Here is a 23,912-nt window from a genome sequence, read left to right as displayed (position 1 = left end):
TTGGAAAATTAAAATATTTGCATGTTACAGTTGATACTTCTTCTGGATTTTTGATGGGCTCCCTTCATGCCGGCGAAAAAACTAAAGATGTTATAGCTCATTGCTTACAAAATTTTGCCACTGTGGGCATTCCAAAACAGTTAAAAACAGATAATGCCCCTGGTTATACGTCTACTTCTTTTAAACAATTTTGCTCATCATTTGGCATTACTCATATAACAGGAATCCCATACAATCCACAGGGTCAAGGCATAGTTGAAAGAGCTCATCAAACTATTAAAATGTACTTATTAAAGCAAAAAGATGGAATTGGGAAGGGGTATATATTCCCCAAAGATAAACTTAAAATAACCCTTTTTACTCTAAACTTTTTAAATTTGGATTCATCAGGACTTAGTGCTGCAGAAAGGCATATGTGTCCAAAAAATGTACATAAGCCCAAGGTACTTTGGAAAGATATTCTAACAGGACAATGGAAAGGTCCTGACCCAGTAATTGTCTGGAATCGGGGGTCTGTTTGTGTGTTTCCACAGGAAGAACAGCAGCCGATTTGGATTCCAGAGAGATTAACCAAGGTTCTGACCCAGAACAGCAGCCGATTTGGATTTCAGAGAGATTAACCAAGGTTCTGACCCAGTGATTGTCTGGAGTCGGGGGCCTGTTTTTGTGTTTCCACAGGGAGAACAGCAGCCGATTTGGATTCCAGAGAGATTAACTAAAGCGATTTCTGCAGACCAAAAAGAAGATGATTTAGCTCAAATCCATAATAGCTGATATCCAAAACTCCAATTTGGCTATCCTTACATCTGCGACAGAACCAGGATGCTTTTTTCAATATCTATTTTATTATTGCCCTTTCCCATATCATGAAGTTCTATTTTATTTTTTTGAGCTCATACAGACCTAGGTTAATGTTTTGCTGATCAGTTCTATTTTTTTTTGACTATAGAGTTTTTAAACATTGCAATAGAGATTTTACCTGTAAAAAGTTATAAGGCCTTTACTATTATGTTATGTGTTGTATGTATTATATTATGTGTGCACACTTGTGTTTTGTGTTATATGTTTGAATGTACGTATGTCCAATGTACGTATTTCCATATATCATATATGATGAGCGCTCATGAAAAGATGGATCCAAATATTTTTTTTTTTATTCACGTGATTTAAATGGTTTAATTTAAATTGGGTAAATAACTGTTAAGAATTGTTTTAATATGTAAACAAAAAAGGAGGTTAACAGATCTGTTTGTTTACTGTCACCTTTCATTTTCATTATATTTAATAATTCTCTTCACTATAATGTAAATTGTTAAGAAAATTGTTTTCTTTTAGTGCCTTCTGGAATGTTACCTAATTTTTTCTTTAGCCATTATTGCCAGAATAATGTTAAGAAAATTGTTTTCTTTTAGTATCTTCTGGAATGTTACCTAATTTTTTCTTTAGCCATTATTGCCAGAATTTCTATCTTCATCCCAGTGCCAATGAAGATAATATAAATTGTTAAGAAAATTGTTTTCTTTTAGTGTCTTCTGGAATGTTACCTAATTTTTTCTTTAGTCATTATTGCCAGAATTCCTATCTTCATCCCTGTACCGGTGAAGACAAAGATAAAACTAATCTACAGTTTCTGCAATAGCCATCACTGAACTGCTTACAGAACTTTCACTGAACTGCTTACAGAACTATGTGTCACTTGTATGCATTGTGAACTATCTGTTGGTGCAGCGACTTGTGGTAGTGTTGGGGTATTTTTGCTGATGATATCATCGGTGGTACAATTTTCCCAAAAGGAGCCGTCAATTGACTTGGTATATCTTCCTCCCTTCTGCTTGTCATGATCATTCAGCTAAAATTTGGGGGTCAACAGAGGTGAGGCAAAGAACCTCACACCCCCCCCCCCGCTGAGACCTCTCCACAGGTGTGGCTGTATACTGGACCGGTAGTCAATGACGGGTAAGATCCAATTACAATGGTACCAACCTAAGACAGGAGGCTGACGCCCTGAGGTCAGCTCATCCGAAGACGGGTAAGGACCATATGTATTGGACAACCTAAGGCAGGCACGGTCCCTAAGCCACATGCTTGTTGTTTAAACAGAGAGGGGGAGATGTTGAGAGCCACAGCCAAAGGGGCCCCAGCAAACTTCCAGCTGCCAGCAAGCTTCAGACTGCCCCAGCAACATCTAGCTGATTGGCTCCTCTGCGGTGATGTTCATTGGGCTGTTTCCCTGCCCTTCAGACTGCCAGCTGATGATTGGCTCACAGCGGCCCCAGCAACATCTAGCTGATTGGCTCCTCCACGGAGCTGCTCATTGGGTGACTTCTTTGGCTCTGCCCACGCAACCCAGCCAATCGGCCTCAAGAGAGGAGGATTGTGGGAGGTTGAAAGGGTGGTGTGGGAGAGAGAGGCTGGTGGAAGCCGGTGGTGGCAGTTGGGCTCTGAGGGTTTTTCCCTGGAGCTGTTTTGTTTGGCGTTTGTAGTTCTAAAAATAAAGTTAGTTTCTTTTTGACAAGTGGCTCCTGATTTGTGCCAAGCCAGACTTCGGCAGAGGGGAAGTTGGGATTATGTACAAACATTCAAACGATTTCTACCAGAACTACTTTTCATGAAACCATAATTATGCTCTATCGGATTCTCCAATAGATACCTGGCAGGCTATGTTTTAGGGGAGGTAACTTCAGTGATGTGCAAAGAAATCGTCTCATCCAAAACTCTGATTAGCATTTTCATTATGAAAAAGCCTACTCCCTTACCTTCAGTGTATTTATGTATTTAAGGGGTAGGGAGGTCCTGGCTGACTCCCACTCATTCACTGTTTACTAATTGAGCACCTGCTCTGTGCCAGGAACTGTTCTAGACCCTGAGAATGCAGCAGTGAGAGACAGACAATGTCCTCGGGGGCAAGGGACAATGTAATATTATGGCATTCAAGATGTTCTAATGAGACCACCCAATCTGCCTTGTCTGATACTATTGTCTGAATCAGTTGTCAACCTATACATCTGTTATAGTAGAAATCCCAAGAACCCAGTTCCTGAGATGGCCACACTTCCAGGCTGGAGTCAATTTTAAACTTTAGGAGGGATTATTTATCCATTACAGACTTGACCTTTTGCTCTTAACTTTAAGGTTAAAAGTGACATGATAAAAAATGTACAGATCAGGGAGAGGATTTGTCCTGTGCTCAAATGTGTTAATAAGCAATTAATAATGGTCTTGAATTATGTGCCTGTTTCTTGTACCTCTTGCATCAGAACATGATCCAAGTAGAAAGTGTGAACTGCATCTGTGTGGACTGGAAAGGTGGCTCCCGGACCGGATACACCCAGGCCACCCAGAACATCCGGGTTGTGGGGGCAGAAGTGGCCTACTTCATCAATACCCTTCAGGTAACTACATCCAGGTTATTGAAAACACTCATACCTATTGCTTTCTGGGTTCTCCTTCCAAAAGAAAGTTGTTGATATTCTAATTTTCTTGTTTAAATTTTTTTTTTAATTTTTTGTTTTGTTTTAATTAGTTATACATGACAGTAGAATGCCTTTATGCACTTTGATATATCCTACACAGATGGGGTAAAATTTCTCATTTTTCTGATTGTACATGTTGTAGAATCACCTTGGTCATATATATATATAATGTCTGTTTCCTTCTACTGTCCTTCCTATCCCCAATACCATCCCCTCTCCTTCCTGTACTCTCTCTACCTAATCTAAGGTAACTCTCTTCTTCCCTAGTGACTCCCCACCTTATTATAAATTAGTATCTGCATATTAGAAAAAATATTTGGTCTTTGGTTTGGGGGGATTGGCTTATTTCACTTAGCATAATATTCTCCAACTCCATCCATTTACTAGCAAATACCGTAATTTCATTCTTCTTTAAAGCTGAGTAATATTTCATTAAATATATATACCACATTTCTTTATCCGATCATCTACTGAAGGACACCTAGGATGGTTCCATACTTTAAATTTATTTTTTAAGTGATACATTAAAAAAAATTGTACAGTATCTACAGATCATCATGTGATGTTTTGATATATGTATACATTATGTTGTGTTCAAACCAGAGCAAACATATATCTCATCAAGTATTTCATTCTTTTATGGTTCTAAATAATTTCTTCTAGCTTTTTAAAATTTATGAGCACACTATTATGCATATTCACCCTACTGTGCAATAGCACCAGAATGTCTGAGACCTTTCTATTGCTTAGAGCCTGTTGATCATCATTTCCCTCTCTCTCCACCATTACTCTGTCCTTTAGTAATCACCATTCTCCTTTCAACTTCTGAGACCAACTTCTCTATATTCCACATCTGAGTGAAGTCATGTGATACTGGTTTTTCTGTGCCTGGTTTATTTCATTTAATAGTTTCATCCATGTTACTGCAAATGACAGGATCTCATCATTTTATTACTGAATAATATTCCATTGTGATTGTCTCTTAATCCATTCATCAGTTGATGGACACTAGGGTTGCTTTCATTTTTTGGCTATTGTGAATAGTGCTGGAATGAACAGGTAGTGCAGATATCTCTTAATTATACCAATTTCAGTGTCATCTCCTTTGCGTATGTGCTGAGGGACGGGGTTACTGGATCATATGAAGCCTCTTTGCTGTTTTCCATGATGGCTGTACTAATTTACCTTTCCACCCACAGCATGCAGGGGCACCCTTTTCTCCACATCCTTGCAGGCATTTGTTATCTCTTGTTTTCCTGGTACTGTCCATTCTTACTGGAATCCCATTGTTGCTTTGATTTGCATCACCCTGATGATTAATGATGTTGAGCATTTTTCAAAAATATTCTTCTTGACCATTTGTGTGTCTTCTTTTGAGAAATGTCTATTTTAAGTCTATTGCCCATTTTTAAATAAGATTTTTTTCCTTTTTTTGTCTGTTGAGTTGCTTGAGTCCTTCTGGATAGTGAACCTTTGTCAGATATATGCTTTGCAAACATTTTCTCCTACTACTTAGGCTGTCTCTTCATTCTGCTATTGTAGTTTGATGCAATCCCATTTGGACATTTCTGCTTTTGATTCCTGTGCTTCTGGGGACATGTCCAAAAAGCCCTTTCTCATTCCAATCTAAATCAAATATGATAATTGACAGACATTTATTGTTGAAATATGGCCTTCCCGTTGATGAAAAATGCAAAGAAATCTAGATTTGGATCTATCAAAAAACCTTTTTAGGTCCATAAACTAGTTTTTTTTTTATTTTTAGCAAACTTATTTAGGCAATTATGCAGATTATTTCTAATGAATTCTACCAGTATTTGTTTTAGTTTTATTGGTCATTACTAAATATACATGATAATGTTACCTTTAATATTAAACTAGTTTGCTTGTTTTTTAAAAGAGAGGTATAATATGGTAACAACCTAACCTGATTAGGTAGCCTAAAGCATATAAAATGTTAAATGTGAATATATTTAAGTAGCTGCTTTCATGATTTTCTGTTTTAAATCCTTGCTTCATCACCTCGGGTAACAATCCATTCCTTTCAAGGTTCTGTCTACATACCAATAGAATGAATAGAGGCCTTTTCCCATTAGCTTAAAAGTTTAAAATCATTTTTATATTTCATATAGTTGTGGGCAAAATCCATAAAATCTTTTACTCTGAAGGAGCATTACTTCTTATTAAAACCCCGGACTTTGAGCTGGGCACAGTGGTGCATGCCTATAATCCCAGCGGCTCCAGAGGCTGAGACAGGAGGATCATGAGTTCAAAGCCAGCCTCAGCAACAGCGAGGCACTAAGCAACTCAGTGAGACCCTGTCTCTAAATAAAATACAAAATAGGGCTGGGGATGTGGCTCAGTGGTCAAGTGCTCCTGAGTTCAATTCCTGGTATCAAAAACAAAACAAAACAAAACAAAAACCCTCTAGACTTTGGAGTTTGCTCCTTTGGTACCTACCTCAAATTCTGCAATACTTCAGAACATTCATACATTTTTTTCTTTTTCTTTTTCTTTCTTTTTTTTTTTTTTTTTTTTGAGACTGAGGACCAGCTCTGCCCATCTTTGCTCTTATTTGGGATCTTAGGTTGGGTCTAGGAACCAAGTTAACATGAAAAAAGATTAACAGGAGAAAAGCAAACAATTTTTGTTAATTTTTAATATGTATCTCTGGACATTCACAAAATGGTGACAACCCAGGGAAATGGACAAAGTAGAAATATTTATATGTTTTGGACAGAGAGTGACAATGTTTTTGAAAGAAATGACAAGACAAAGGCGTGTGGGTGAGGGCTGGTGAATTCCAGCGGAGTCAGTATGAGGTACACGAAGGAGCCCAAACCAGTGGAGGACAGGGTTCTTTCTGTAAGTGTGTTTGTACCCATCCATTGCAGCATCAATTCCCAGACACTGTGACAAGAGAACTTCTTATGTGGGTACAGGGAAGGCATCTCTCTTCCAGAAACTTTTATGGTTTCCTAAAGGTAAGACGAAGCAGTTCAGATAGCACTTCCTGCAACTGCTCCTCTAGTACCTTCAGCTCAAAAATATTTATGCCCAGGAGGCTTGTTCTGGGGTACCATTCTGGTTTTTCCTAGTCCCCCATTTGAGGCTTCATTTTCAGAAGGTTTCCCATAGTAAGAGCCAACTTGGCAGCTCTTCAGAGATTTGGATGAGAGGTTCTTGTATCAAAGATCAGCAAAGTTGTTGTTATTTTTTATAGTTTGGAATAAGCAGAAAAGACCAAATTTGAGTACATCATCCCATATCTAACTGAATCAGTCTCTTAGTCCTAAAAAAACAGACCAGTTCGATTAAATATGAAAGACTTGTATTTCATTTTTAGGAGGTGGGGTTGAAGGTAGGATCTTTTTAACATTAGTTCTCCATGTGGTACAATCATACAAGGTCATGAATAAGAGGCATTTCTACAAAAACAGAACAAAAATAAAGGCTAGTGATTAGAGTAGTCTATCAACTGGTTTCTGAGCTTGGAGGAAAGCCAGATGAGGATGTTTTTAGATATTGAGCTTGAATTGTCTTCGATAGAACAAGGCAGATAGTAGCAATATGACAATTTTTTTATTTGTTTAAAGTTTGAATGTCAACCAGTTTCTTCTTCAGGAAGACAAACAAAAAAAACCATTTTTTTTGTTTTGTTTTGTTTTGATCTTAGTGATTCCAAATCAGAAAGGCAGGAGAAAATTGGAAATGTTAGTTTGGAGATTTGTAGCCAGATGCTGGAGGAAACTAAAACAATCAGGATTTAGTCCAATTTGCAGGCAAATAATAAAATCTTAAAAACAAAACAGAACAATGAGCCAGAATCTAATAACATATGTACTATAGGGTTTTAATTTCTCTATATAATCATATTTATCATGTTTACCAAAGATAATTACAATGATTTGTTTGCAAAATAAGTTTAGTCTCCTTGAACTTGGCCTGATTATTTACCTAAGTGCAACAAGAATAGTGATTGACTCTGTTAAGTTTGATCTGTTGACACTTAAAATCTGATAAAGAATCTCAGATCAGGCACTTAAAAGTCTCTTGAGTCTACAAAGCCAATCCAAGCCATCCATACTGTGACGGATGGATTCTTTTCTTCTCAAGTTCCCCCAAATAGCTAGAAGTGCCTGGGCTGGCTAGGAAGAGGTGGTTTTTACTCATCACTCAGCTAGAAACACTGTAAAGGAACTGTGTAAGGAACCAGTGCAGTATTTCCAGGGTTTTTTTATTAGCTCCATAAAGTCAACCTCAGTCACTTAAAGCTGTTTGGTCATATTAGAAAATATGACATTCCAGTCAAAGCCTTGGTAATGTAACTAGAGTTTCCAAGTGTGCCCCACTACAGTGAAGAGATTCTTAGTGGACTTGTGCCAAGAACCATGTTGCCATGAGAATACAAAAATACATGAATAGCCTCTGAATCATGGAGAGATCAGGTAGGGAGCAAAAGTAAATCTTTCAATTGTTCATATAAGTATATCTTACCAAATTACTGTAAGCTTTAGATAGCTTAAAATATTTTTTCTCTTTTTGAGGTTTTATTCTCTTTTATCAATTTGAAAAACAAAATATAAAAAGAATCAGTAATGTTTTAAACAAAAAAATTCATTGAAAAATCATAATCCTTCATAAGTTTAGTCCCACATGATTAATTGTTGTTCTGCTTAGTGTTGAATTAGCCTACTGGTTTCATGAACCTATTAATTTCTTCATTAGAGTTTTTGGAATTTTTACCCATCCTAATGGTTCTTTAAGCTGTGTTCTTTGTCAAGAGTAATTTTCAGAATCTTTCATGAATTTTTTTGAAGAAAATATATTTGAGATTGTTGCTGATTGCAAATGCCTTTAGAGAAGAACCATTCTAAAAAGCAACTGTCTGTGGACAACCAAATACTTAAAATGATCCATGGTTTAAAAATCTGGTGATAGTTCATAGTAATAATTCACATGTAAATCTGGTTATTTCCTAGTGTTGTGATATGTGACATTTTAACTTAATAACAACATTGTGATTGATAACATTACACCAAAACATATCAGATTCTAGGCATTTCATACAGCTTCTGGGGCACATATCAATAATATATCCATACATATTTTTAAAAATATTTTTAGTTGTAGATGGACATGATACCTTTATTTTATTTATTTATTTTTATGTGGTGCTGAGGATTGAACTCAGTGCCTCATAGGTGCTTGGAAATAGCTCTACCACTGAGCCACAACCCCAGACCCATATATATATATATATATATATATATATATATATATATATATATTTTTTATACACACATATATATAATATATGTGTATTATATATATGTATGGATATATATATATATATATATATATATCCATACATATTTAACTCAAAGAAAGGTAAACATTATTTCTTATATGCCAATGTTTCTCTGGTAATTTAATGCCAAATAAACCTAGTTGGGTTACTTACTATCTCTCTTTGGGTATTGCAGAGGACTCTGGAACATCCCAAAGTTAGTTTCAGGTCAAAAAGACTTGATTTAGAGTTTTATTTGGAGAAGTTTGCAAAAACTTTCAAAAGTCTGATAATACTTGAAAAAAAAAACGGGATCAGAAGTCATTATGAAACAATAGCCATTCATTTAACCAAAATGATAACAAAATACTTAGAAGGCAAATACAAGAAGGTACATTGTTATAGAAAAAAAAAAACTTTACCTTTTTTCAGTTTTCTTAAGTAATCAAAGATCTACTAATGAAAAAAAAAGCACAGGAAATTATTTTGATAAAATATAGAATCTTTCTCTTCTTCGTCCCTCAGATGAGTTTAAGAAATTTTTTTACTATTGTCTCATATTACTACAACAAGAAAGTTTTGGTTAAATTCTCAGTTTTGTATTGATGTATTTTTGATATTAAGGCTTGTTTCAAAAATCTTTAGGATAAATTCACTCAAGTTTAGTCAGTCTGGCCACACAAGATTCTCTCTCCCTCTTTTCTCAATTTTTTATAGTCATTCAGTTCTATCTATAATATTCCTATAAGGAACACACATCTTCTTTTACATGTAAGCTTTGCATACAGATATTTCCTTTTTGTAGCTTTTATTAGTAGATAGAATTTTAATTCCTAGCAGTTTTGAAACAACTGCTGTAGACTGCCACTATTTTATAATTTCTAGATATTGTGCTTCCTCCAAGTGCAATTTTTAAGCTTAACAGAACCAAATATCTTTAATTTCTTTGTAATAATAAGCCAAAAGTAGATAAAATTAAACCACATAATCAGTAACTAATGTTTTAATATTTCATCTTTGTCAAAAATAATCTAAATATTTAATGAACATCCATATTTAATTTAACAAAACTTTAAGGGTATGGTCACTGAATATATTGTTTAAAAGATCATTTTTAAACTTTTATCCTACTGATATTTAATTTAATTTAATTTTATTCAACAATTAGCTCCTGGAAATTAAGTGAGGCATTACATAAAGTGAGTTATACCCTCAAGCTATTTTTCATCAACCATTTTTATCACAAGGACATATCAGGTGAGTATCACAAAATTGAGAGCCCTGAAATTAAATACATGGGTACTTTGCTAACACCTCAGAAGTCACTCTGTTTTCAAACAACATTAAACTAGCTTTATTTATCCAATATTACTAAAGTCACATGAGCTTGAAAAAATATTTGGGTAAATTCCTATATCTGGCAGTTTTAGGTATATTTAATTTATGAGCATTCATTTATCTGTAAACCCATTTGAATATAGTTTCTTTGGAGGATTTCATATCATGTAAACAACCATAAACATGCACAAACATAAATCTACAGGCAAAATGAAGACATCATAACTTTCATTTAACATTTTTAGCCATGCAACAGGTATAATAATATAAACCTCACTGTTTTGTGAAAAGGAATGTTGGATCCAAACCATGTTTTTAATTTTTTCTTTCCTTTATGTTAATTTTTTTTCTTTTTGAAAATGGGACAAGTTAAGCTTACCTGTTGACATGGCTAAGGCTTTAACTAATATTAATGAAAATACAAGATCTTTCATTTGCCTGTTATTCAAATAGTCAAGATTCAGGCCAACAGGAAAAGAAGCAAGTAGAGGAGGCAGAACATAGAGTTAGCAGCAACTGGAGAAGAGGAGTTTCAGTCCCCTGAAGTTTCCATGAGAGAAGCAGGATTTAATAAAGAAAATTACAGCCAGAAAATCAACTTTCAATTGACTTCTGACTATGGAGCTCTTTTGAAATATCCCTTTTCTTCTCTATATTTGCCTATTAGAAGTCCAAGGGAACAACTATTTAAATTTTTGCCCTCTTTTAATGCAGGACAGCCCCATTTCCAATGTCCTGACTTTTCACAATATCAGCAAGCAGCCTGAGATGAACAGATGAGGTTTGAGCAATGGTAAAACTAGAATCACTTTTTCTAGAAATACATTCCTAATTTTTTGAAGACTTATTAATTTACAAGATAAGGTCAATTGTTTTTAATTCCTCAAAAATTTGTGTTACAGTCTGAGGGACATCAGGGATTGTTTATTCACCTAATTGCATTATCTTCAGTCTGTTCCTTTCTATCCATAGCAAATTTCCAACTAAGGTAGAAAGCAAAAGATTTCTTGTTCCAAATTTAGAGTTGTTTATCTTTAGAATGTTTTAGTAAGACAGCATCTGTCTTTCTGAGTATATTTTGGCTCAGGAGAGAAAGTTTAAACTTTTAAAAAATTTCTATCACACTCTGAATATAAATCAAAATCTTAAATCAATGGTATATTTCACAAGTGACTCAAGGTGAAAACTAATAAGTACTTTGTGGCTATAATTAGGATCTCTAGAAGAAGAACAAAAAGATGCAGTCCTTCTAAGGTTCAGGGATTCCCAAAAGACAAGCAAAAAAGACTAGAAAATGTAAACACAATTAGTATACTTAGCTGCAAATGGGATGCAACTCACATTTCTTTCTGGCCATATTCCAAACTAAGGCTGTCTTACTGGTGTTTCCCCTATACACAGAAAGGCAAATCAAAGTAAGAAAAACAAGCTGTCCATAGGAGGAAAGTAATCATTAAAAAATCAATAGCCATACCAATATAAATTTAAAGCAATCAATTTCTTAGAAAAATTTCTCTCCTGAGCTAAAAGAATTCATGGAGGAAAGGAATTTATGGTGGATTTAAAATTCTTTAACTTTGCTTTAAACTGATTTCTCCTTTTTAATCTTGCTAAGGGAAACCCTAAGGCTGTCCATTGTACTCCTTTGTTTCCATTTTTAATTTGATTTTCCTACAGGTGTACATATTTCTTTTTAAATATAGCCAGTTTATTAAAAAAGCAACTAAAATCAATAAGATTCTTATTCTACGTCCTCCCTCCCTCCACAAAAACAACCTCTATAAAATAGTGTGTTCTCACATGTGTTCTTCTGCCAATCTGAACTTTGAAAGCAAGGAACAAATAAAAATTTAGTATCCTTTCTTGGCCAGGCACTACCTACAGATGTCAGGGAGAGCTGACTCAGTAAGAATTCTTATCTTTTTCTGATACTTTTGCTAACCCCCCAGGATCCCATCTACAGACTCTGGAATGAGTGAAGAGTCCCAGAACCTCCTGGCTGGCTCACCAAAAATTATAGAAGTTGTCGATCATCTCTTCCCATCTTAGCTATCATTTGGAATTTTTGAATTTTGTCTAGACCTAGGAGAATAATTAACAAAAGAATGGTTAACAGGAGAAAATAATACAATAATACAATGTTTGTTAACTTTTACATATCCTTGGTGAGACAAGAGAGTGAAGACTGAAAGAAATGGGCAAAACAGAAACTCTTTATACTTTAGACACACAGAAAAAGATAAATTTTGAGAAAAAAATGACACATAAGAGAGTATGGGCTAGGGATGGTAAGATCCAGAGGAGTCACTAAGAGGTAGGTAAAGCAGTGCCAAACTAGTAGAGATTGTGGTTTATTTTCATAAGTTTATTTACACACTTCTATTGTAGCACCAATTCTCACTTACTGGTGACAAGGGTCATCTTGTGTTGGTACAGGAAAAGCATCTTTTTATAGGGACTTTTATGACTTGCTACAGGTAAGACAAGACAGTTCGTATAGTCCTTTCTGCAACTGTTGATTCTCAGATGCCTTTAGCTTAAAAATCTTTATGTCAAAGAGACATATTTTGGGATGACATAGTCTGGTTTCCTCCACTTTCCAACAGTCTCAGTTTGGATACTCCCTTTCCGATGTCCACGTTATTGGCCATAGTCTGGGTTCCCACGCTGCTGGGGAGGCTGGAAGGAGGACCAATGGAGCAATTGCACGAATCACAGGTTGGTCATAAAAGCAAAAGCTTCTAAATGAGATTATGTAGTCTATTGGGATTTAAAAGGAAATACAGGAGGGAAATCTGGTGCAGCTTGCTTTTTACCTTGTCATACTTTCTGAATTGGCCCACATGATCAGAAATTAGGCCTTGCAATTTGTTATCAACTCTTGATCTATAGTACCCTCTTTAAAATGTAAATACATTTTATATGCCTAAAATGAGTATTGAGAACATCTAGAAACCTTATTCACCTGTGTTTACCCAAGACAAGTCTCTTGAATTATATAGATACCATAAAATATTAAACAATATGGAAATAAGAGCCACAGAATTCAAATGTATAAAATTAATTGTATTCCATTTCAATACCAATAGTTAATAAGCCCAAATCTCATCAACTACAGAGCTGGGGGAACTGGGACACGGGGTCAAGCTGTCCTGAGCTTCCAGTTCTGGTGCTGCTAACATATTTCAAATACTATTTTGCAAACCCCAGACTGGCTGCACTTAGCCAGTGGGTCTCATGTCGGATACCCAAGTCCTAAAACAACCAGGATATGATTATTCTGAAATTCCCTGAGGAAAGGCCACTTTCCTCTTAACCTCCCAACTTCTGTGTTGACCTGCTGATTCTCTTTTTAATACTGTGGATAAGTTGGTTACATTTGGGTTAATGAGGGTGTTTGGAATTTCTATCTGTTAATTTTCTGAAAAGAGGATCTTCCAGAATAGTCTTTCCCATCATTTGTAAATGCTTACCACAGCCTACTCAGCCAGGCACTGTGCCATGGCAGATTATGGGTCCCATGACCACAAAAATGATCCTTGCCCTATGGGAGAAACAATCTAGTGGCAACTCAGCCTGAACAGCTTTTAGTTCCATGTCTCCCAGGTCTGCCTCTTTTATGGTAACTGTGCTAGTGACCAAGATTCTCCCAGGGACTAAGCACCCATAAGTAGTGGCAATGTCTATAGTTTGGGGAAATTCTCTTTAACATAAATAGCAAACTAGAAGCAAGATTCCCTTCTAAAAATACTAAGGCAAGAAAGAACTTGTTTATTATACTGTTGTATTATATGCATGTAAGGATATGTAACAGCAAATTCCATCATTATGTACAACTATAATGCACCAATAAAAATGTAGGGAAAAACAAACAAAATAAAAACAAAGAATTTATTTATCTCTTTCCATGCATGACTCATGGTCTGTAACTAGTGAAGAAAAGTGAATAATACACATGAATAATGTCATAATTAATAACATATTTTATTTGCTTTAGGGCTGGATCCAGCAGAACCTTATTTTCAGGATACACCTGAAGTAGTTCGATTGGACCCCAGTGATGCCCAATTTGTAGATGTAATTCACACAGATTCTGCTCCCATGGTTCCCAACATGGGTGAGTGCCACTTGTTCTTCTAGAAGGTTTTAAGTCTACACATTAGAGCATGTTATAGTTTCTATACGGTAAACTAAATATTCCCTAATTTTAAAATTCTTCAGGATTAGGAATGAGCCAAACCGTGGGTCACCTCGATTTCTTTCCAAACGGAGGAAAAGAAATGCCCGGATGTCAGAAGAATGTTATCTCTCAGATTGTTGACATAGATGGGATCTGGGAAGGTAAACCATTAAGTGTTCAGGGGGGTTTTCATTGGGGAAAGTTTACATTTTGTCTTGCTTTGGAATTGTACAGGTCGTACATTTTATATGACAAAGGGTTTTGAACTGCATCCCCAAGGTACAGGCTCACATTTGGACACATGGGCATGAGGAGACTGTGGGAAAGAAAGTACATTTGCAGTCAAATTTGTAAGGATCTAATTCAGGGAATATATTACTGAGTGGACCAATCTTTTTCTTCTCAAGCAATTTTTTCCATTTCATTTAACAATGAGGCACTAACTATTATAACCTTAAACAGTATTTAATTTCCGAATGCTTCACAAATCATAAATACACTTCATAAATGATTTTGTGTGATGACCTCCATGAGTTCACACTAATTAGAGAAACCTATTCAACAATTATGTTCTACTCAGGACATTTACGTGGAAAAATAAAATCTGTCACTGATGTGTAATCATGTCTGATTTCACAGGAAGTCGTGACTTTGTGGCCTGTAATCACTTAAGAAGCTACAAGTACTATGCTGATAGTATTGTCAACCCCACCGGCTTTGCTGGATTTTCTTGTGCCTCTTACAGTGATTTCAATGCAGTAAGTACCCACATTTCTATTAAAGAAATTTGTGACTGTCCTTCTCATGACTGACATGGTTCACCATACATGACAGCATTCAATGAATGTTTATACTCTAATCCTTAATTCCTTTAATCATAGAAATTTATTTTAATCACAGTAACCCTGTTGCCTATCACTTCCCTATGTATCTGAAATATGCTCCAATTTGTTATGAAAGTAATCCTAAACAACTATAGCAACAACAAAAATCTAGGCTATGGACAGCTGAGTTGTGTTTATAGGAAACTGTTGAACTATACATTCTCCTTATGTGGAAATTTTGCTTAAATGCTGACCTTTTAAATTATAGTTATTAGCATGTGACTATTTCTGTGCATTCTCATAATATTCATTATTTCTTTGAGTTTTCAACATGTTTGGGATTCTCTTGATCTCTAACTTGGATTCTCATGTGTGTTCTTGAAAATGACATATCTATTGTGCATTTTTTTCATAAACTTGGATTTTCTTCTCACTACAATTTTTTTTCCAAAATAGTATTTCTAACATATGCCATTCAATAAAGAAAATTTCAAGTGGCATCCTCATTACCAAGGAGACAAACCTAGCAATTAAGAGAGGACCAAAACCCAGGTTTCACCAGTAATAACTGAATGATTCTACACAAAATACTTCACTTCTTTAAAGCAGTTTCTTCATCTATAAATGTAAATAATAATGATAGACTCAACATATTCGGTAGGAGGAGTTAACACTCTAACGTATGCTAATTACTTAACCCAGAGCTGAAAAACATACTAATTGTCATTCTGAAATGGGAAGCATATGATGAGAAAGGGATCACATGTTTTATTAATAATAATGTGCACACAGTTTGACAAGGAACTCCCTGTCTTTCTTTGTTTTAACTTCTTATTTCTGTCCCTCTCAATGTCCAAATATGGATAATAAAGAACACAAAGAAGCAAACAAAAAACCTTTAGGACTCATTCAGTTAAAACAAAGTCATTTTCAAGACTATCAACAATTCTTTTAGGTAATACTCAACACTTTAGTAAAAATAAGTTCTCAGTCTTATAGATCTCTCTGCCTTTGGACTCCCTTCCTAAAATTCTCTCCGAGAGGCAGTGGGCAGCTAATCCTGGTAGTGGTGGTGCTAGTGGTCAACCTGTGTATCACAGAGGAAATGATGTGGGGGTCCACTGGCGCATGTCTCTTGGCTCCTTTGGATTCTGACCCATGTCCTCGTCTGCCTTATTGATGGGCACACTCATGGCATAGAGATGAAGTCTGGGTTAGGCAAAGCCCTCCAAAAAATGTCACCCAAAGAGACACAGATGATCTGTTAAGAAATGGGGTGGGCATTTATTTGGGGTATTAAACTGCAATTTGAGGAACACAGAATCCAGTAGAAACCAAAATGTGTCCACTAGAGGGACGGGTTTCAAGGGTCCTTTTAAAGCTGGGGAAAAAGGAAGTCTAAGTGAGTTACATAGGTTGATTGGAGAATAAATTAACTTCTATAATTCATTGTACTAATGTGGACTAACTTAGTTCAAACCATAGTTCTAGAAAAAAGAACACGGTTCTTTTTCAGTTCCTACAATCCCCAGTTATTCCTTCTCAGCAAATAACTTTCTTTTGTCATGTCAGCAAGTTCAGAAAGTAATCACCACAACCCCATGGAGTCTAGGCCACACTTCTATCACCTTTTTTTCCCCACTCAGCTTTGGCCTTCTTCCTTGCAGCTCAGTCTCTCCTTGGCTTTTGCAGGATGCTGGGTCTGAGGCCTACCGTGGGTCATCTGGTCCACTGATTCAGGAATCCACCACCTGCCCTTATGTGGCAGCAGCTTTCCCGTCTGGCATGGGGATTGCTTGTCTTCCCAACTCTATTCCTCCCTCTTCATCCCTTCTAAAACCAACCCTTGGCCCAGGAAGAGAGGATATTTTCCCATAATATCTGTGTTCTTGAGACTCGGGCCTCATGGTTAGCCTTAATGGCCAACTGGAGTGTTCTCTCTTCAGGTGGGGAGATTCAGAGATGTGAACATGCAGTTCTTGATATGCTAAACAGAAGCTTTAAAAAATGGAAAATGTTCTGTTTTTTGAGAAAAGCCTGACTTTGGGGTCCATTGTTCTCTTAATAGTCCTGTGGGCATCAGAAGCTAATATTCTGATATTCTTTCTTTTTTTTGGGGGGGGTGAGTTGGGTGGGTACCAGGTATTGAACTCGACTACCCGACCACTGAGCCACATTCCTAGTCCTATTTTGTATTTTATTTTAGAGACAGGGTCTCACTAGCTTAGCGCCTCGATTTTGCTGAGGCTGGCTTTGAACTCATGATCCTCCTGCTTCAGTCTCCCAAGCTGCTGGGATTACAAGCATGCACCACCATAACTGGCTCTGATATTCTTTCTTATGCAATTTTTCCAAAATAAATCCAAGAGTTGGAATGTAACTTAATGATAAAGGACTTGCCTAGCATTCCTGAAGCTTTGGGTTCTAGCCGAAGGATCACAATCAATTGATCAATCAATAAGCAAGAAAATTCTAAACACCTTGCAGACAGATGGATGCCTTCAGGCAAATAGGACAACTGAGAAAGGCAAAAGAGAAATGAAACTACATGCACATAAATTCTCCCACTTGTCTGGTTATTATTATTATGTTATCCAATAGTGAAATTGTTGATTTATCCTTGCAGATCTCGAGATGCACTGTTAACCTTTGCTGAGACATAGTTTGGAATTCCTTTTACCATCATAATAGTATTCACTTTAGAATATTTGAATCTGTCACCTAGAGGGAAAGATAGTGCACTATTAAAAGAAAAAGCATTCTCATTCATCATTTGTTTTTACTAGAACAAGTGCTTCCCCTGTCCAAGTGGAGGATGTCCACAGATGGGTCACTTTGCTGATAGATTTGCTGGGAAAACAAGTGGAGTGGGCCGCACATTTTATCTGAACACTGGGGATGCCAGTAATTTTGCACGTAAGTTTCCATTTTATTTACCTTAAATCCTAAGTATATGTATTTTATCATTTCCGTTGGTAACGTGTGAAATTGATGTTCTACACAGTGTGGGAAAATGCACAGTGCTGTGCTCCAGGTAATGACGGCTCATTTGGGTAGCAGAACACAGTGTGGGGCTTCAATGGGACAAGATTGAATTTCTTCACAGTTGATTCTGGCTGAATTCAGAAGGCTTCCTATGTTCCAATCACTTTGAATTCAGTCAAAAATTCATTCAGCAGAATTATGAGGTTTTGTACAGACAAAAAAGTAATTCCAGAGAAAAATTGACAGTTTGATAGATTCAAGAGATATTTAGGATCGAGAACGTCATGGGGGGAGGGGAAGTGGAGGGTGCAGGAATAGTGATACTTGAGGTCAGACTCCTGGGTTTCTTTCTGGGTAAAGAGGAAGAAAAATACTTAAATTGAAATGAGTGGAGTTAGGAATATTGTAAAATCAAGACAAATGTTTTCCCATCTCCTATATTAGCACTAAAGAGCAAAACCTTTTAGTTTACTGTTGATCATACCAAGGCAATCTTTTGGCTGCCTAAATTGGTTCATTTCCAAGGTCAATGAAAAACTGAAATATAGAATTTTAAAAATAGATATAGAGTGTTTAGACAAAAGCATGACAATACTCTAAAATTTGGTGATGGATGAAAATAAAATTAATGAAAATGTTACATTCTGTTATTTTTCCACGATCTTTTAACTTTAAGTTCTTAGAATATTTAAGAGCAAGTTATTATGTTAATAAGTTGAAAGTAAAATATACTACTTGGTTCTTTGGCTTAAAAGAATTTAACCTTGTTGGTTTTGGCCACCACTCCCCTGCCCCACTCCTCAATACCTATCCTCTGAGCACTTACATAAAGGAATGTGTATAACTATTACATAAAATTACCAATGCCATATATAAATTACTCCAAATTCTGTGGTAGTGGGGTCCTTATTAACCTGTTTTAAGTGAGTCTTCTCTACAAGTTGACATTTTGCCAAATTTCTCCCCCATCAAGGTTGGCGGTACCAGGTAGCTGTCACACTTTCTGGAAAGAAAGTTACAGGACATGTCTTAGTTTCCTTGTATGGAAGTGGAGGAAACTCTAAGCAGTATGAAGTTTACAAGTGAGTAAAATATCACTTTAAGCTTCAATCTTAAGTGTTGAAATACTGTGTCTGTATAACGTATGCTATTGGCAGAAGAGTTTGTTAATTCTTTACTCTGTGGGAGTAGAGTGCTGTCACATATAATAAAAAGAAATATATTCTTTCACATTGGTACCTTAATACATTTCAGAATTATGTTTCTAAATTTTTTCTCTATTTCCTGAGAAAATCATTAATGTTTGCTTTGATGTCAGATATCTGAATTGTCAACAGTAAATAATTATTCTCCCTGCAAAAATGTGAGAATGGTAATATAATGATCTCACCATAATTGTGAGAAGATAGTAACTAAAACATGTTTGTAGGTTTTTTAAAAATTATTTATTTATTTGTTCTAATTAGTTATATATGACAGCAGAATGCATTTCAATTCATAGTACACAAATGGAGAACAATTTTTTATTTCTCTGGTTGTACATGAAGTAGAGTCATACTCTTCATGTCTTCATACATGTACCCAAGTAATGATGTCTGTCTCATTCCACCATCTTTCCTACCCCCATGCCCCTTCCCATCCTCTGCCTCCCCCTTGCCCTATCCAAAATTTCTCCATTCCTTCCATGCCCCCGCACCGTCACCCAATTATGAATCAGTATCCACTTATCAGTGAAAACATTCAGCCTTTGGATTTTTGGGATTGGCTTACTTCACTTAGCATGATATTCTCCAGCTCCATCCATTTACCTGAAAATGCCATGATTTTTTTTCTCTTTTAAAGCTGAGTAATATTCCATTGTGTATACATACCACAGTTTCTTTATACATTCATCTGTTGAAGGGCATCTGTCACATTAGTATTATGAATTGTGCTGCTATAAACATTGTTGTGGATGCATCACTATACTATGCTGATTTTAAGTCCTTGGGTATAGGCTGAGGAGTGGGGGATAGCTGGGTCAAATGGTGGTTCTATTCCCAGTTTTCCAAGGAATCTCCATACTGCTTTCCATATTGGCTGCACCACTTTGCAGTCCCACTAGCAATGTAAGAATGTGCCTTTTCCCCCACATCCTCAACAACACTTATTGTTGATTGTATTCTTATATTCCATTCTGACTGAAGTGAGAGGAAATCTTAAGAGTAGTTTTGATTTGCATTTCTCTAATTACTAGAGATGTTGAACATTTTTTCATGTATTTGTTGATTTATTGTATATCTTATTCTGAGAAATGTCTGTTCAGTTCTTTAGTCCATTTATTGATTGGGTTATTTGGTTTTTGGTGTTAAGTTTTTTGAGTTTTTTATATATCCTGGAGATTAGTGCTCTATCTGATGTGCATCTGGTAAAAATTTGCTCCCAAAATATAGGCTCTCTCTTCACCTCATTGATTATTTCTTTTGCTGAGAAGAAGCTTTGTAGTTTGAATCCATCCCATTTATTGATTCTTGATTTTATCTTGCACTTTAGGAGTCTTGTTAAGGAAATTGGGGCCTAATCTGACATGATGAAGATTAAGGATTACTTTTTCTTCTATTAAGTGCAGGGTCTCTAGTCTAATTCCTACGTCCTTGATCTACTTTGAGTTTTGTGCATGATGAGAGATAAGGGCTTAATTTCATCTTTCTGCATATAAATTTCCAGTTTTCCCAGTACCATTTGTTGAAAAGGCTATCATTTCTCCAACATGTGTTTTTGGTGACTTTGCCTAGTATGAGATAACTGTATTAGGTGTGCAGTTTTAATAATAAAGATAACCTAAAAGAAACACGGGTCAATACATAACACTGAGTTAATGTGTATGTGTAAATTTATTTAATGCATTATGATGATAAGTATTCTATTAATCATCTTGGCTTGCATTGTACACTGGCTCTAGAAATATATATGTGTATTTATGTATTTAATGTATGTTTTTATGTATATGTTTTGGTGTGTTTCAGTATATTTTTGTTCTTTTCTTAACTCCCCAGGGGCTACCTCCAACCAGGAAAGACTCATACTAGTGAGTTTGATTCCGATGTGGATGTTGGAGATGTGCAGAAGGTTAAATTTATTTGGTATAACAATGTGATCAACCCAACACTACCCAAAGTAGGAGCATCTAGCATCAGAGTGGAAAGAAACGATGGAAGAGTGTAAGTAATAAAATCCAAAGGGCTGAGAAGGATTGAGTATTATTGTTCACAATTCTATCCCCACTAAAATTCTCCTTTAAGTTAAACTTCCTACCGTGATTCACCTGTATTCCAGCCACACCTGCTTTCTAATATCTTCTGTGTCTTTAGGAGAAAGTACAGTACTTAAGGAAAATCAACTTTGATAGATTTGTAGTCAGAGTTGTTATATGATACAAATTAAGTGTTACAATGAGAATCTGGCTTTCCTATGGAGAAAAAAATATGTTGGGCAAATGAACCTTTTGCTGTATTTGTCATCAATGTGTGTGTCTCCCCGAAACTTCATGGGTTCAGTAAACTGTCATTTAAATTGTTAGGAACTCATTAAACTTATCAGGGAACAGAGGTATGTGCTCCATATCACTGGTCCCGTAGGTGAAGACAGACATCCAGGAGATGAGTCCTTCACCCTGACCATGACTGGACTGTGTGCGAGACAGAGGGTGTTTACCAAGGGAACTACCAGGAAGGGTGAACTGATGATGGTCACAGTAGTACCAATTTAAACTCAAGAGGATGTGAGTTTCAGCCAAACTCTGGTGCTTCTGTAATCAGGCCATTGTCTTCATAAAAACCCAATGAAGGGACTTCTGCTTCTGGCAAAGGTGGAGTAAAGGCCCCACGTTCACCTTCACAAATGAAGCAACCAAGAATTCAGGCAAAAGATATGACAATAGTTGAGACACTGAATTTTAATCAATAAGAGGGAGTGATGCCTGATAGAAAAAAACAAATAAACAACAAAGATGAAACCTTAAAACTGGTTAAAACTGCCTCTGTCTTGAATTTCCAGGATGTGAAATAGGCAGGAGTAGTACAGGCAAAGTTCAGTGGACCCTCTACATCAAAAAGACAATGTTAAGAATCAGTGAATCTCAGGCAACCGGACATTATGGCACAGCCTACCAGACAGTAGAGAACTTGAGAGAGAAAATCCTCGAGTTCTAGAAAAATCCCTTGAGTATTCAGCACTGTACTGGTCAGCTCATGTGTATTGGCAAAGTTGCCATGGCCAGGGAAATAGTCATTTGAAAGGATTAGAGAGAACAGAGCCAGTGACCTTCAGGGTTAATAGTGCTTGTTTCCACCCAGCCTGGGAAAAGTTATAATGCAAGAGTCATGGGTAGAATATGTCGGACAGTCTTCTTTCCTATGGAAAATGGTTGGTCTAGATTCAGCAGCACTTGACGTGATCAAACTGTTTCCAAATAACTGCATCTCAGAACAGAGGATTTATAGAGATACATAATTATCCAGCACTAGCAAGATAAAAGTCACACTATATGAAATTAATTCAAAGATTCCAGTTAAAAAAGCAGAACAAGACACCTATAATGAGGAAAGTAATCAATGAATTGGTACCAAGCCAGCATTGACACAGTTAGAATGTTAGGATCAGCAGGCAAAAGTAAAGCAGTTAGTAAACATCTATTCCATTTTATTAAAAAAAATCAAAGGAAACATTGTATATATAGAAAAAGATCTAAATTGAACTTCTAGGGATGACAAATAATATTTCACTGGAAAAATACCCTGAAGACAATTAACAAGAATTAGACATTGAAGAAGTAAAGATGAGTCAAGTTGAAAATATAAAGAAAGCATCAAAAACCAAACACAGAAAGAAAATATATGCAGAGAACATCAATGACCTATGGGAAATTTCAATGACACTATGTATTTATCTTTGAAGACCACAAAGGAGAAGGGACAGAAAAAAATACACTTTAAGTAATAAAGGCTCCATAATTATCAAACTTGTGAAAACTATAAGCCAATGAATCAAAAAATGAAGGAAACACCACCATTAGCCACTAGGTAGCTCTTTGAGTTATCAAACTGACTGTTGATATATTACTGTGCTTGGTTTTAAGTTCTTCTTATTTTACTTAAAACCTCCAAACACAAGAGTAGCCATCACACCACAGGGAGGGAAATTACAATAAAGAGAAAAAATTTTTCTGAACACTTTTTACTTTGCATATGCTAATGTATTTTATTAGAGAAAATTAGCTCCAAATATCTTAAACATTGTTTAGTCTAATGAGAAAAATGGATCATTTCACTTCAATTGTTGAATTAAAATAAGAACCGCGAGCCAGCGCGAGGACCTTCAGAGTTTCAGGCAGGGCTGATTTCTTGTACTGTTGGCTCTGCTCTTGCTTAGTTGCCTTGGTTGATAAGTACCAGCTGTTCAGCAGCTGCATGACAGGACAAAGGAGCTCTTCCTGTTCTTTGGAATATTCCTTGACAGCTCCTTTCTCTGCTGCTTGTACAAAGGCATAACAAAATCAGAAAGGAGAATTCAGTCCTTCAAGAAAAGTCTTCCCTCCATGTCCACCCTCGGGCACAGGGTGTGCCCCCCACCCAGACGCAGGGGGAGAATAGTGGCTGTCCTCACGCTCAGCACTCCAGCTGGTGCCAGGAAGACCTGACCTATTGTTTTCTCTCCACAGGTTCAACTTCTGCAGTTCCGACACTGTGAGGGAGGATGTTCTGCTCACCCTCACCCCGTGTTAGGAGGAGGTTGACATATGCCATTGAACCTTACTGCTAATAAATTCTAGTGGTGAAGCAATA

At 36.3% G+C, this 23,912-nt stretch overlaps 1 protein-coding gene across 2 annotated transcripts in view; it reads left to right on the top strand.

The window, feature by feature from the left end:
• Nucleotides 1-23,912, top strand: part of LOC101954791 (pancreatic triacylglycerol lipase) — a 39,883-nt gene extending 15,971 nt beyond the window's left edge. For both annotated transcript variants that reach the window (XM_078044234.1, XM_078044198.1), the window contains exons 5-13: nucleotides 3,258-3,392; nucleotides 12,708-12,819; nucleotides 14,099-14,218; nucleotides 14,323-14,442; nucleotides 14,921-15,039; nucleotides 17,892-18,021; nucleotides 19,064-19,172; nucleotides 21,126-21,290; nucleotides 23,789-23,912. In XM_078044234.1, the coding sequence (XP_077900360.1) occupies nucleotides 3,258-3,392; nucleotides 12,708-12,819; nucleotides 14,099-14,218; nucleotides 14,323-14,442; nucleotides 14,921-15,039; nucleotides 17,892-18,021; nucleotides 19,064-19,172; nucleotides 21,126-21,290; nucleotides 23,789-23,852 (1,074 nt within the window). In that variant the 3' untranslated portion in view covers nucleotides 23,853-23,912. The remainder of the gene's footprint in view (nucleotides 1-3,257; nucleotides 3,393-12,707; nucleotides 12,820-14,098; nucleotides 14,219-14,322; nucleotides 14,443-14,920; nucleotides 15,040-17,891; nucleotides 18,022-19,063; nucleotides 19,173-21,125; nucleotides 21,291-23,788) is intronic.

This window comes from Ictidomys tridecemlineatus, chromosome 1 (assembly GCF_052094955.1).
Source record: "Ictidomys tridecemlineatus isolate mIctTri1 chromosome 1, mIctTri1.hap1, whole genome shotgun sequence".
Lineage (NCBI taxonomy): Eukaryota > Metazoa > Chordata > Mammalia > Rodentia > Sciuridae > Ictidomys > Ictidomys tridecemlineatus.
Note: the sequence above shows the minus strand (reverse complement) of the source record. Positions and strands in the feature narration are given on the sequence as shown.